Source organism: Stegodyphus dumicola, chromosome 3 (genome assembly GCF_044657685.1).
Source record: "Stegodyphus dumicola isolate Sdum_Otavi_A_Nest chromosome 3, ASM4465768v1".
NCBI lineage: Eukaryota > Metazoa > Arthropoda > Arachnida > Araneae > Eresidae > Stegodyphus > Stegodyphus dumicola.
In genome coordinates, this window is record NC_140770.1 from 134,189,003 (window position 1) to 134,205,096 (window position 16,094).

Below are 16,094 nucleotides of genomic sequence, written 5' to 3' on the forward strand. Positions count from 1 at the left end.
AATGAGCAAGTCCGAATATGGTACGGCATGTGTAATAGTCGTGCAAGTCAGAGTATGGCAATATGTACCATGCAAGTCTGAATTGGTAGCGATAACCTAAGTACCTAATTATGTCATTCTAGATAAGAGCGGGCGTGGTGCTCATACCAATTAACCGTAACGGTAGAGGGATGGTGCCCACGTCCTCCGTCACTCACTCACTCACTTACTAAAATGATCAATCATAACAAGGAGATAGCGATTTTATTTAACAGACTTTTTGGGAAAGGGCCCAATAAATCGATGCCAATTATTTCATTTGTAAATTCGGATTTAATACTATTTAGAAACCCGGCCGGGCGGAAATTAATATAATTAACTGCTTGACATGTTGGGCAGGACTGGACATACGCCCTTGTTAACTTTTGCAGTTCAGGAAAATAGACTGCCTCGCGTACGCGTTGTATAGTTTTTCGAATACCAGCATGAGAAGCTAAAGGGCTGTCATGCAACTCCTGCAGGATATTTAATCTAAGACTAGCTGGGATAACAGGTCGAAATTCGTTGTTGGAATTCGTAGTTTTTGTATAAAATAATAGACCATCTATTAGTTCGTAATGGGCCGCCCTATTTCTTATCGCCACAATATCTTGGTGGCTAAAATTTTCAGGATCCTTTAAATACTCATAAATGCTTCCAAACTCAGGATCCTTACCCAGTTCGGTTATTACAGTTTCTCGGGAATTTATTGTACATGCTGTGAGCATTTTCACCTTTACAGTATTACCTTCTTCATCTATTTTAATTCTGGATAGGGCATCTGCTACGATATTTTCCTTTCCGGGGGTATGCTTGATTGCCAGATTATATTCTTGTAGCTTGAGTGCCCATCTTATTAACCTTGGGGATAAATTTTTCCCTGAGTACAATCTAGTTACCGCCGCATGATCAGAGTACACTGTTATTGGCGCCTTTCCAAAATAGACTCGGAACTTTTGCACTGCTAACAGAACAGCAAGTGCCTCTCTCTCGGTCGCGGAATAGTTTCTTTGTGTTTGATTTAAAGTTCGGCTAAAAAATGCCACGGGCTGTTGATTTTGCGAAAGTACCACTCCTACCGCATAATCCGAAGCATCCGCTGAAATTTCGAAATTCTCATCCTTTTCAGGAAATTTCAACACAGGGGCTTGCGTTAATGCTTGTTTTAATTTTTCGAAAGCACTATTGGCTTCGGCCGTCCACGAGAATCTTGCCTTTTTCCTTTTTAATTTTAACAATGGTTCAGCAATAGCTGCAAAATCTTTTATAAAGGACCTATAATATGAACAAAGTCCTAGAAAAGAAGAGAGCTTCTTCGCCGTGTTTGGAGTCGGATACTTTTGTACAGCGATTATTTTTGATTCGTCTGTCTCGTTTCCTTTCTGAGATATTTTGTAACCTAAATATTTTAATTCAGGGGCTGCAAATTTGCACTTTTCGACATTAACTTTTAGACCGGCCTCATTTAATAAAGAAAACACCTGTCTTAAATCCTGTACATGTTGGTCGAGATTATCACTAGTAATAATGATATCGTCTAAATAGATAAATGTGGACTTTCCAAGAACAGGCCTTAACACAATGTCCATTCATCGCTGAAATGTTGCCGGTGCCCCTGAAAGGCCAAACGGCATACGCAAAAATGCATAAGTGCCAGACTTGGTTATAAAAGCAGTCTTAGGCACGTCCTCAGGCCTAACCCCTATTTGAAAATAACCAGTCGTTAAGTCTAAAGTCGTCATATATTTGGTGGATGTAATGTTCCTTAGAATTTCTTCAATAATAGGTAACGGATATACCGGATATTTAGTTATGGAGTTTAATTTACGGTATTCAATTGCGAATCTCCACCTTTTTGGATGTGTCAAAGGATAGTCATTATTTTTCTTACATAAAACCAGCGGGCTAGCATAACTACTTGAGATGGGCGTTATGATCTTTTTACGTAGCATATCGGTGATATGCCATTCTATAATTTTTTCCTTATTCTTATCATACCGGTATGCTTTGTGGCGAACTGGCATTGAATCTCCGGTGTCAATACTATGGTTAGTAACCTGAGTAAATCCTGGAATATCACTAAATAACGAAGCAAATTCACTTACCACTTGTCGGATTCTTCGTTGCTCTTCGTTAGGCAGGTGGTCAAGGTTTAACATCGGCGGTTCAGCCTTTTCTTCACGAACTGGTTTCATTGTCAGCTTAACGGACGCTTCATTAAAATCCAGCGTTGCTTGTGCCTCTGAAAGAAAATCTATTCCTAAGATAATATGTGCTTGCAGATTCTTTACTATGAAAAACATAACCTTTACTTGTTCGTCCTTGATACGGATGTATAGTGGTAATTTACCTATGCACTTACATCTTTCTCCTTGCGCAGCTAACACTGTCGTATTATCCGAATTATATATACGATATTTACGAAAATACTTCCTAAAAAAATCTTCTGCCACACAGGAACACTGCGCACCTGTATCCAGGAGTGCGGTGGCTGGGATATTATTCACCAACACTTCAATCTTCGGAAGAGTCAAATTTTTCACCATTACTGTATTTAACTTGAAGGTAGAGGGATTTTCGTGGCCTTCGGATTTCCGCACCCTCCCGTCAGCAGAAATCCGTTTTAGTTTAAATTATTTTTCATTTCCGTGCTTTCCTTCTTTTTCCACTGGCCTTGAGACTTTTTTCCTGGATTTCTATTGAACTGTCGACGTTCGCCGGCTGTTTTTGAATGCTCGGGTTTCCTTGCCCACTGATTCGCTTTGCTTCCGTAGCCGTGTGCTTGAGTTTGCTGTAGTCTTGGCGCACCAAATTGGTTTCGCTGTTGATATTGGCGTCTTCTTTCAATGTCCGCCGTTCTTCTACTTTCAAACTGGATTGCTAGCTCAAATAACTTTTCCAGTGTAGTCGGATTTCTTAATTCAATAAAGTCTTGCACTTGGGGCAGTAACCTCGGCAAAATCACTTGAATTATCTCAGGATCCGGACGGTTTCCATACAAGAGTTTGAAGACGTGAATTTTTCTTAAAATAAAGCTTGAGAGATTTTCGATTCTTTGCTGATATATGCTGAAAAGTTCCGTTTCTAATTTCGCACGATCCCTTACAACAGGGAAGGCTTTTAGTAGGGCAATCTTGAAATTTTCGTAAGTATAGGTGGGACTTCCTGCTTGACCCAAGAGACTTCTGCCTATACATTTGAACCAATTAAGCGCTTGGCCCCTCAAAGCGCTGGTAGCTAAGGTAACTTTTTGAAATTCGTGCACGGGGTAGAGCATGAAGTGGTCATCCAATTTTTCCAAAAAACTGGTTACCTGTGAGTTTCCATTAAATGTTGCTTCTAGTTTCATCGAAGCGCGCATGGTCTGGACGATGTAACCAAATCCTTCCAGGGCGGCAGCTGGCATTTCTGGATTCTGAGCCGCTTCTGCAGGCAGCACAGGTTCTTCTTGAAACTCGGCCATGGTTATTCTTCTTCGTTGGGCGCCACTATCAGGTTCAATGTTCCGTCTTACTTTCTTTGGGAACATGCAAGGACCTGACTCGGAACAGAGAGCTTACTAAAGCTATGTTCAATAACTGTGGGAAGTAGACAGGATACACAAGAAGGGTATACAAAACCCTTTATTTTTCTCTCTTTACAATAAGTTCTGTACTTCGGAATACAAAGACCCACTACTTGTGGTCTAAACGTAAGAATATAAAAATATAACTAAACTCTAACTTAACTTTGAAATAATAAACGTGGAAGATTGGCCTTATATTAACAGGAAGCCGTATGTAGTACAGAGAACTGTTAACACTACAATACGTTTAAAATTATCAAGAGGATTAAAACTCTGGCCTGGAAGGCAAACAGCAACCGAGTAAAACTTCTAAGGCAAGCGGCCTGCTTCGACTAACTCCTTCCTCTCTCTCGCTTGGCAAAAAACCACAACTTAAGTACTTGGCGTTCGCCAGACAAATTTTGCATAAATAAGTTAACGCTTTTAATTCTGGCCGGAAGTAGAAAATAAGAAGTGATAGTAAAGATTTAAAATAAAATAAACGTTAGTAAAACTTAAGATCCTTACAAGTTCTCGAAAACCAGTGTTTCTCTAGGAGTTCCTTCCCTCTTAAACTTCTATCTACTGAACATAATTTCTACATATACAGGTAGCCCTCCTACATCACGGCATCCTGTAACACGGTTTCGCTATAACACGATTCATAAATTGCGGGAACCTTCCTTCAACACGGTTTCGCTCTAACACGATAAGAAAATTGCCCAGCAATCGAAAAAATTTAAAGAACTCCGCACGAAGATTTTCTATATCGTGCAAAGCGCACATACAGTTGAAATACAAATCGTACATAAATCGTCAGAAAATGAAATTAGTGGCATATTAGAACTTGCTTAAATCAATCGGAGGCGAAGGTTTTTGTGAACATGGCTACCACTTATGAAGATTGTGAAGTTAATAATTTAACATTAAAAAAATTAAAAGAAAGTCTACGCTTAGCTGAAAATCTCGAGTTATTTTTCTTGAGTGCAGACCCTTTCGCTGAAATAAGTCGAAAATTCAAAAGAGAGCAGCAAAACTGTGTAGCATTATATCGAGAAATTTAAAATGACCTGGTAAGAACTAGTAAGCAAAGTAAAGTTACAGATTTTTTTAAAGAGGGAAGAAAATGCCAGAACTTTGAATGAAGAAAGAAATTCTGAAAGTGAAAGCGAACTCATTCCACCGAAAAGACGTTCTCTGTTGATCATACTGAGCAATGACAACGAAGAAATTTATTAATCTAAAGTTGCATTAAATTAAAATATGTAATTTTTTGTGTTATATATTTTTAATACAAATTAAGTTGATTATGTATAATTAAAAACAATATTTGTTTTTAATAAGTTTTCGGAATGTAATCCCTCTTTTTATACTGGCACTGGGTCTCATATAACACGGTTTCGCACAACACGGCATTTTCTAGGAACTTATCTACCGTGTTATACGAGGGTTACCTGTACTTTGTACTATGTACTATAAGTATTATGCGTATTTTTTTTCTCCTTAATATGCGTACATTTTTGAAACCATTATTGTCTAAATAATTCTTAGGCTTGGGTGCAGTTATAAAGTAAGGATTAAAGTTGCCTATATAATTTGCATAATTGTTGTCTACCCATTTATCATTTCACTGCTTCTGTTTTGTTACAGTTATCTTTTCTTAAAGAAAATTTAATGCAGCAAGTACTTGATTTCTGTTTGATATTTGAGGCCTCAATTTCTATTTCTGTTTGAGATAAGTCACTTAAAATATTACCAAAAGTTCATGCAAGGAAATAGTGTTTACATGAGTTTCGGTATAAACTTACGTTTATCGTGGATCACGATTTACTTACCTATATAAAATGCTATTTTAGTTGTAATTACAATACGTAACTTAAAAGGTATTTCTCCTGCCTTCTTATCATGTCTTCATGGTGATTGGTCAGCATGCTCAGCGCGTATTCGAGAGGTCCGAGGTTCGAGTCCGGGCTTGGGCATTGCACATTTTTCATGTCTGCTGCTTCGAAATAACCTAATGTCTCTACTGTAGCGCCTGACTTAAAAAAAGTGGTGGATGATGATTCTCCACCACCAGGAAAGGGGGAGTACGTAAGGTATTTCTCCCGCCTTCTTAGCATGCCTTCGTGGTATAATGGCCAGCACACTCGGGGCGTATCGAGAGGTCCGAGTCCCGGCGAGAGCATTGCTCACTTTTTTCATGTCTCCTGCTTCGAAATAATCTGATGTCTCTACAAGCTCAATCAAAAGCATATTTCAATTTTATGTAAAGTGGTATTATTTACTAAAATAATTGAGAAATCCAGTTACTCTTCATTACTAAAACTTGTGATATCAAGTTTTAATAATCACTCGAAAACTTTCATATGAGTTTCCATGCATTCCGATCTACAGGCTGTCTCTAGACAGTCGCGCCCTTTAGATATGTAGGAAAAGACATCCTGATTTTACAAAGGGGTAATTTCTAAAGTTATGTCCAGTAATTTTACAAGTAATGTACTAGCTAATTAACAGCCTGTCATTAACAGAATTCGATTGCTGCAAAAGATCGGAGGCTAATTAATTTTCAGTTATACGAGTCCTTTAATGTTGCCTCTTTCAAAACAAAGAAGCTAAGTTTATGACAAAACTCAAGTGACCAGTTCATTTCAGATACGGATTCTGGAGAAAACAGTATTGGAACTCCAAAACCTACAGCTAATAGAAAGTACACCTAGTAAAGTGAAGCCAGAAACTTTTCTTTCACAGCTCACGGGCTAAATTGATTTCACTGGAAATAATGCGAAATCGTTAACTTTTGTTGGTATTTTTCAAAATATTAATAACACTAATTGAGGTTATTGCATTTTAAATATATTTATTACCATGTATTACAGTTCTCTGTAATTAGGATTGCATCAATGCTAGCGGTTCCAGCAGCGGTCTTGAACTGTGAATTGTAACTTACTCTCTTACGAATTAGTAACTACTTTATTGATAAAATAAAGCTTTTACTTTGTGCCATTGCAAAAGTTTCGATTAAACTGATAACTTAGGAACAACTTTAAAGTTCACGGTGAAACAACTCTTTACAGCTACAAGACTTTGTCCTAAAAAGTTCTTTAAAATGAATGCATCTAAGTTTCTATCTGCAATGCTAGCGTCTAGAATCTAAACACTTGAATCCTTCTGTCACCACATCAAACTAATATGCTACCAAACGGAAAAACCGACAGACGCATCCTTCTAATGTTGCCTTTATGTCATATAGCAACACTCAGACTAGAGACGTTTAAGACATATCGAAACGCATGTGGTGGTGAGCCATAACTTGTCGAATGGAATAGAAACTACATTTGGCAAACCGAATAGCATCACAATCAGTATTTACTCATAAAAAATGAAAACGTGTATGTGTACGATGCTATGTGTAGTTGTAGTCTATCATGATGCTACTGTTTTCAGGGTTTGATACCTGTACTATAAGTTCTAAACCATTGAGAATTATTACCAGTGTTTAGCGTTAATATGAATACAGGAACTTGTGTTTTCAGTATTTCGAAAAATACCGGGTCAATTCGTGTCAATCAAATTACTTGTCAAACTGCTTATGGTGGATAATTGCTCTTCTCTCATTCTTCCACAGCCTCACCATGATGATAGTCTATTAGGAGCATACGTCGGCCTATCAATAACCGTTGTGTGATTCCAGAATGTATGAGTTCCATAACCGGTACCATATCCAGTATATTATTCGATAATTTCGCGTTTGACTCAGGCATAAGCTCACGCAGGGTATTTCGGCCACAAGATCGTCTGCCTGCTTCTGAGATCTTATTGCCCCTCTCGCAGTTCGCATGCAGAGCTCGCAATTTTGGATTTTTAATTCTTAATTAGGCAGGAATTTTGTAAATTTTGGAAAAGAAAACTAAAAATAAGAATGAATTAAATTTTAAAATTACTATGAACGATTTAGCAAGTGTACGAGCTGACAGTTAACATAGTAAATAATAAAAGTCACAAACAGGAATTAAATGAAAACAAAGTTTTAAAGTAAAGCTAGTCATGAAATAACGAAGAAATTATACGTATGTTATATTATACGTATAATAATTATACGTATGAAAATATTAATTAATTATACGTATGAAAATATTGTTACGAAATGTCTAGGCGCAGTAAGATAGCTTCCCCGCAAAGCACTTTAAGGATTGCCAAAAAATGACAAGGGAAGGCAGAGCTGCCACATTTGGAGAGAAATCGCCCATTTGACGATATTTGGCGACAAAATTGGCCATATGCCATAGACGGATGGAGAACCTTCTGGAACGAATTCTTACTGGTTTAGCCCAGAATGTTCTCGAACACAAGCCAAAAGCTATATAAACCCTGCTGGTACGCATGCAGTCAGTTAGTGTCTCGTCTAGCGAGTTGATAGTCAGTCAGTGAGTGTCTAGTCGAGTCAGCTAAAAGTCAATGAGCGAGTGCCTCGAAGTCTAGTGCGAAATTGGTAGTCGAGTGCATCGACAGAGTCTCTTAGAGTATCTCTTAGAGTTTCCCTTGTGCATCGTCGTTCTAGTGCATCGTTGAGTTTCATCTTAGACTTTGTTGAGCTCCGGGAACGACTGAACCGAATCGAGAGCTGTACTCTTGGGTATTGTCGAGTGCATCGCGAGTTGTAGCGTGGAGAGTCTCGAGAGTATGTAGAGTTCTGAGAACGACCGAGATGAGCTGGGAGCTGTACTCTGGTGCTTTGCCGTGAATCTGTCTCCATCGTTATAGCCTGATAGCCTGGAGGTTATGTCGCTGATTGTTTTAGCGTGTTTATAGTAGTTCTTCGACGACTGTAAAAGTGTTTTTGGAACTGTCTTGAATAATACTGGCTAATAAATTGGGTTTTGATACTTCATCAAGTGTCATCGTTATTCACTCCAAATCCTCGAATCCTTAACCTGAAGAGAAAAACGTAACAATATAAACGGTAGAAGATTCAAGAAAGGATATTAATTTCTTTTTACTTACATGGGACAGTAACTACAGACGTAATTGTAGAACGGTCTTTCCACTTCGTCTGCACTACAGTATTTAAAACCGCAGCCTATGCGATGACTGAGGTATCGAACCATCTGCAAAGGAGCAAAAGAGAATGTTCTTTTAAAATTTCATTCTATAAAAATATGAGTAGACCACGCAGTTAAGAGACGCGGAAGGAACTAAACAGAACGCCTCCACGTAGCGCTTATTTTGACAAGAACTTATTTGCATGCAGAGAGATTCCAAATGATTCAGACTTATTCAAAAGGAAATTATCTACGTACAAGAATTTCTTATTTTAGTAATTATCTACGTACAAGTTGCACGAAGAACGGAACAACAAGAGAAATTTAATTCTTACTCCAGCATACCTGTCTTCAGCAGATGTAATCTGTACAAAAGTAACACTGCGGTTACTGAGTTCATGTAAGATTATGACCAAAACTGTCATGAGTACCGTATTTTTAACATATTGCCAAAGAAATAAGTAGAATTGTGGACTCAAAGCCATTTTAGCAAGACATGCCAACCGAAGAAATTTTGCTCTGATGAACGAAAACAATTTGAAACAACGTAAAAAAAGTATTAATGCATCACACATATCCATTGCACAGAAAAATTTTTCAAATGGATGTCTGCAATAAGGTTGCAAAACAGAAAATAATGCGTCTTCATTTAAAAAGATGTACCTAATTTAGGAAAAAAATCTCGAGACAAGTTTTGTTAATCAAAGGAAATTGGTAACATAAAGACATAACGATAATAGACAGACAAGAGGATATAATATATTCTCCGTTAATGTTCTGAGGCCCGCCAGCGGCCGAACAGTAAAGTCGCTGAACAGTCGTAGTTCAGTCCAAGGTTCGAATCCTGCGAACGGGCAGGCTGCATGGGCGTTTTCGTGGTTTTCCCTTTGTGTAACGTGTATACGAGCCAGTTTTCTTTAGAAAGTCCTCAAAAAAGGCATTCCTCCACTTAGACAGATAGTTTTAGTGTGCTTTGTCGTAATCTCAATAAACTAAACCAAACCATTATATTCTGCTATGTCAACGGAAGATCAAAAGAAGAATCAAATGTGAGTGCATTCAAATATCTGTTACAAAGAAGGTGGGTTTAAAATGCTGTCAATTAATTTTTAAAGGTTGTGAATTTCTTCTAGTAGTCGAATAACGACGAATCAATCAGCTTACGCAGAAATTTCAAACATTATTTGTTTCCTCTTAGACAACATCTGCAGGGTTCTGAATTATCAAAGGATTTATTTTATCAGAAAAATCATTTTAGGGTTAGAATTGAAACCATTACGAATTAGTGTGAAGAATATAATATCTTTGGATACATAATAGCTTATTAACTAAACCCCTAGATTTAAATCCCATTTGAAATAATACCTAGAACGACTCTGACTAAAGGAAAGAAACCAAAGTGCAGCTTTTCAGGAATCTCAAATAATTGTTAAATGAAACGTTTCTTAGAAAATCTGCATTCTGTTCTAATATCTGTACGTGGTGATACGGATAATTATTAAGGGTACATTTACAGAAGTATACAAGTTTTTACCAGTCGTCTGTATTTACAGTGAAACGTTCTTATGATGCTGTGCTACAAATCCATCATAAAGCAGAGATTTTTCTAAACATGGAAGTGGAAAGACTCTTAAGTCATAAAAATAGTAAAACTAACTATACAAAAAAAAATATAGTTTAGTCTTGAAACCATATTGGCCAAGTCGTAAGAGTGACCTACATGCAGATATAAATTTGAAACGGACATAATAAAAAAGCATAACATATAACTAATATATTTTCGAAAAGTAGAAACTATTTCGAAAAAAAATTGAGCTAAAGGGAAAAAAATCTGAAAGCTTTCAGATTTTATATTATGCCCAAAGTGCCGTATTTTCATTTACACATACATACACGTTTCAAGAACATTTGGGCTAAAATATTTAAAAACAGCATATCTTTAGAATTTTCGATAGTCAGTCTCGCGCTCTAGAGATAAAACGAATGTTTTATTCCGTACAATCTTGCTACTGCTCTCAATGAAATCGCTGAGTTTTTTTATCAAAAATTCGTTAAAGTTTTACAAAGCATGAAACAGGTAATAAACCAAATTCGAAATTTAAAATTTGGACTTCCAGGTGACCATATTCTACTGGAAGACAACGTTACTCAAAATCTGATGGCTCTAAGTACCGTTCTTCTATTCACATTGCAAGAAAAATGCATGCATTCATGCAGATTCTTCATTATTTAATATCTTTAAATATAATACAGGCCGATAATATTTGGTGGCAATAATTTAAAAAGTGAGACAACGCTTTTAGTGATTCGATGCAAAATGTCATTTCCATACTAATAGCTCTTCTGGGCCCCTTTGGGCTAATTATCTATAATTAGATTTGGGTGTTAAAAAACATATACACTATTCTAATAGCCATATCTGAAACAAAAGATATAACTATAGCTTTCAATAATTATAAAAAAATTTCCTTTGTTAAAATATTATTAAATAAAGAAAATTATGTATGTTGTTAAGGAAAAAAACAAAAATATGCACTCGTAAAAAAATTAATTGCTTTACAGTTGACCTCTTGACCATTCCTGGTAATAATTTATACATGAAATAAAAGGGTTCGTTATTTGAACTAGTGAAAATATTACCTGTGTATAATTCCCAATTACTTTCAAGTCATTATTTTGACTTCCGTAAGTGAAATTGCGGTGCTCCATATACCAAGTTGTAATTACGTCTATCCAATCCACTAGCTCCGTAGAGACGAATATATTTTGACCACAGTACATGTGATCTGTGCAAGAAGATTTGAAATACCGCATTATGAAACACTGAGAGAATTGCTTTGAATCTGAGAATGCAGCATTATTGAATACTAAGATGGTCATATTGTTTTCGTTAATCAGTATACATTTAATGAATTAAGTAAAATCACTGTAAATGATTTGTGATTGCTGAGTAAGGTGAAAAGCTCAAATTCCTTTTAAGAGAAAAAGAGGTCAACACTCAAATGTGTAATGTCTATGCAGAACATATTCCAGGTAAAACTAGGCAGGTTTAGATGAGCTGATATATTATTCGTATTGTAAATACGAATGAAGTAATGTGTTAATTAGCGCAGAACTGGAAATATTCGAAGAACTCTCCAAATATTACTGTAGACAAAACTTTATAGTCACACAAAATAGTCCAAAAATTCACATAATTCAGTTAGTAATAAGACCGAGGTGTACTTATAGGAGAAGATTAAATTACTCTGTATTTACGCTATATATTGTTACGAAATGCCTAGCTGCGGTAAAATAGCTTCCCTGCAAAGCGTGTTTAGGGTTTCCAGAAAAGGGTAAGGAAAGGCAGGGTTTCCAGATTTGGAGCGAAATAGCCCTTTTGGTGGCAAAATTGGGGATATGTCATAGACAAAGCGAGAAATGCTCTAGAACGAATTCTTACAGATTTTCCCGAGAATACTTTCGAAGGTAGTTCAAAAGTTACACATTACCTGCCTGTACGCGGAGTATCGAGAGTATGTTCAGTTCAAAGATTAACTCTAGAGCGATCGACCGAGTCGAGAGCTGTACTTTAGTGCTTTGCCATGAAGTTGTCTTCACCGTTATAGCCTGATAGCCTGAAAGCTGTGTTGTTGATTGTTTCAGCGTGTTTGTCGTAGTTTTCGACGACTGTAACGCGTCTCTTAAATTGTCCTGTGTAATGCTGACGAATAAAGTGTTTTTTGATTCTTCATCAAGTGTTCATTATCATTCCATAATAATCATCAATCACTCCAAATCCACAAACCCGTAAAACGCAACGATGTTAAAAATTGCTTTTATGAAGAAGAATTGTCGTAACTTTGCCATTTTTGTCTAGTTTATGTCTAGGTAAAAAAAAAAGTTCTTTATTGCTAAGCAACAATTCATGGAATAAGCAAAGAAGTGTACAGAAAAATAGACTTATACATATGGAAATCTCATATGAATATCTGGAATACAGGAAGCTCTCGAAATCTCTCCGAAGCTATCTCTGCATCCGAAGATAAACATACACATTGTGCTGTGTCATTCTGCATTCTCTGTTCCAGGAGATTGAAATTCTACAGCAGATCCTACATTATAGATATACAGAAAGTCTCTCATTAGGTGTCCAGTAGTGTCAATAGACATAGTCTCTTTCTACTTCCAGCCAAGACAATCCTAAAGCTAAGACAACGCTAAAGGTCATATCGTAATGAAATGAAAATTAAGCATTAAGCTTTTCATCTAAAACATAAACCTACGCCCCATCCCCCTGTTCACTGAAGCATTCGACAGTAGATTACTGTCTTTCATTTCTCTTCAACTAATAATCTCATTTGTCATATTGCTTAGAATATTGCCTCCTCATGTTTTCATTTTTTACTAGTGACTCATTTATCTGTTACACTGTGTGAGGTTTCATCGCTGCCATAGATGTTCAGTTTATCAAATGTGACACACATTGGCAGCAGAAATAGATCTTCCGCCATTATTTCTCGGCAGAAATATAATATATTTATATTACTGGTGGTTACATAAATTCTTTTCCGATTTACTATTTACAACATCCATAAATATGTTCATTTAATTTTCAGAAACCTCTTATATCTCAAAGGAAAGATTTTACAGTATATATTTTATACTTTTCGAAAATGTTTTAAATAATGCTTAATAGGAAATTGAAAAATGCACATTTAAAAACTTTACAATTTGTTTTTCTAATTCTTATAATTTTCCTTATACTTGTTTTCGAAGAAACTTACCATTCAACATTCTTTCTGTCAATTCCTCACGTTTGAGGTATTGGCATGAATCTGCCCATTTCTGGGCTTTTTCTCGTGCAGGCTCATACCATGTCTGTGAGAAAGAAAAATGAAATAAAAATTACATCCTTCAGAGCATCAGAAATAATTTGCAATCTCTGATTTAAATTCAATTTTGAAAGCAAAGTTTACGATAATTTTTAGAAGACAGCATCCACATCTTATTTTGTTTCATTTGCCCTTTTTCGACTTGTATTTGGCGCGAACTTCAAGTTTATTCACAGACTCTCTACTATTGCAAAAATAATATAGCATTTTCCTTTTTGAAAATATGTCGCATTTTTCATTTACAGAAAAATAACAACCGTTTTTAAATGTTAAAAACTTAGTTTAATCAGCTACTTAATGCATGACAAACTAAATGAGTTTATGAATTCATTCTTTAAAATTTCAATGTCTGTTGGTTTTAGTACTCATGAACAAAAGCGGTTGTTACCTGGAACTTTGATATTCTGTACAAGTTACGAACACATTTAATTTATCCAATAACAAAAGCTCTCTCTGAGAATTTGAATTGCGGAGCTGAAGTTTAGATTCCACGTCCAGAGCATAAATTCAGGATAAAAACTGGAAAAAAGATTTTCTTTGATTTATCAAGTAAAAAATCTCCTAATGTATCATCGTCGTAATCCATACTAAAATAGGCAGAATGTGTAACTAACATAAATCTATCCCGGTTTTGAAATTCTTTTATAGCGTATGTAATGGGTCTCAAAATAAAGTTTTCACACATCGAATGTTACTAGCAGAACCGCTAATAACAATAGATATGTTGATTTTTAAGATGATATACTATAGTATTAAAATTATAGGTATTAAGAATGGCCTTCATTGGCAGAAATATACATCATCTGCAATACTATGCAACAGATCGACATAAAACAGCAGACATAATTTCCACGAAAAAGAAACTATAAATAGTCTCAGTCACGTTTGTCCTGTTATCCAGTATTTGTGGCTAAGTATTGTAATCGTGAAAAATTTCGGATATCGTATGTCAACAAAAATATCCGTTTTGACCACTCTTGATTCCATTTGAACGATATTTTTGCCTGACATCTGTACGTACGGGCAGAATTCAGGACTCGTTTTTCCCCAAAGCGGATTCAAAAATGGAATTTAAAATTAATTCAGAAGAGATTTTTTTTTTTCATGACGTGTGTACTTCATATATATAAAACCTCCTCTTGATAACGTTGAATCAGATTTTTTGGTTGCATTCCTATCCCTCTATACATATTTTTGTAATTTTTGTATTTTCCACATCTGTAATTCTTCTTGTTTGGTGACTTTTCGTTGGCTTTTTACGTATTTATTGGAAATTTTGGATTTTACTGAGTTTGAATTTGTTACATCTTAAAAAAGTGAACTCACCGAGATGAGTAATACAGTGGAAATATATATATTGTCACTGCATCGGCTCGGTAATTCCAGTTTTTTTTTATTATTATATGCTAGTAACTTGTGCATTTTTTTTTTCTTTGAAAGTGATTGAATTATGTTGTTCCTATGTTCCGGTTAAGGTTTTATGCATTTAGTTAATTTGCATAAAATAATTGTAGAGTTATCAACAATTTAAAAGTTCAAGGGCCGCTAATCCTAATGAGGCTGCAATTTGTTTACATTTGAAACTCTTAGTAAAATAGAGAGTTGATGCAGCAACTTCAGTGTCTTTTTGCCCAGTGTGACCAAATGTTAGCTTTCAATTCTGTGCACTGAAAATTTTGTCTTCCTACCTGCCGGATGAATTACTTATTTCGACGTAGAAACTAAAATTTTTTAACTGTATTTGATGGTTCATATTTTTCTGTATTTTAAAAATTCTAACGAAGATTGAGATTTTTATGCATTTTTGCCTTCCCGCGAAGTGACAACTGAAATGATTATATTAGAAATATATCTCTAATGAAATTCGAGGCAGTAAAATTTAATGAAGTGCGAGAAAAAAATGTGTATAATTAAATAGGCCGTACAAGGAATTCACGTGGTGGCCACATCAGATATTTTTTCTAGTATTTTGTGAATGTCTGTAACATAATCTTCAGAGTTCCTCCGTTTGTTACCATTTTCTTCTTGGCACACCGTCCTTCCTTTACATCACATATAGTTCTTTTCACTTCAGATTTTCATTCAATATAATCTCACAACCTTTAGGATCGTAGAGTATTAAATTCTGCTTTCCATCATCTTTGTACACGGTGCACATTCTTAGTTTCTCAATAATGCTTTAAAATGTACTTACATCGATCCAAAAAATAATTTAAAAAATTAAATGCAGTGAACTGTGCCATTTCTTTCACATTGTTTCAGCCAAAATCGGAACTAAAAACGAAATAAAGGCTGCACGTGCTCGCGCACAGTCAACATTGACATTACAGCTGCAAATACCAAATCTACAATCATGTAACTTTCAAAGAGGCTAAACATTTTTTAGCAGCATTCTGTTTCACAAAAGCGATTTCTTACCTGCATTTTGAAAGAGTACCTAGAAATTTAAAAAGCTCCGTTTTCCTGTTTTTGTTTTAACTGGGTATATAAGAGAAGGTATCATTTTTGTTAAGGGATCTCTGAATCATTATTAGAAAAATAAGCCAAAGGAGAATAAAAGTACATTTTATGGCAACTTTTTATGATTTCTGAAGCCATTTCAGAGGTTACAAACAAAGT

General features: G+C 35.7%; 1 protein-coding gene across 1 annotated transcript in view; it reads right to left on the bottom strand.

Annotated features, from left to right (window-relative positions):
• The window catches only part of LOC146998091 (cysteine-rich venom protein TEL1-like), a 70,122-nt gene that overhangs the window by 34,323 nt on the left and 19,705 nt on the right, over positions 1 to 16,094 (bottom strand). The window contains exons 3-5 of the mRNA XM_085812446.1: positions 13,368 to 13,461; positions 11,242 to 11,387; positions 8,564 to 8,667 (exon numbers count right to left, since the gene is read on the bottom strand). Coding sequence (XP_085668572.1) covers positions 8,564 to 8,667; positions 11,242 to 11,387; positions 13,368 to 13,461 — 344 coding nt within the window. The remainder of the gene's footprint in view (positions 1 to 8,563; positions 8,668 to 11,241; positions 11,388 to 13,367; positions 13,462 to 16,094) is intronic.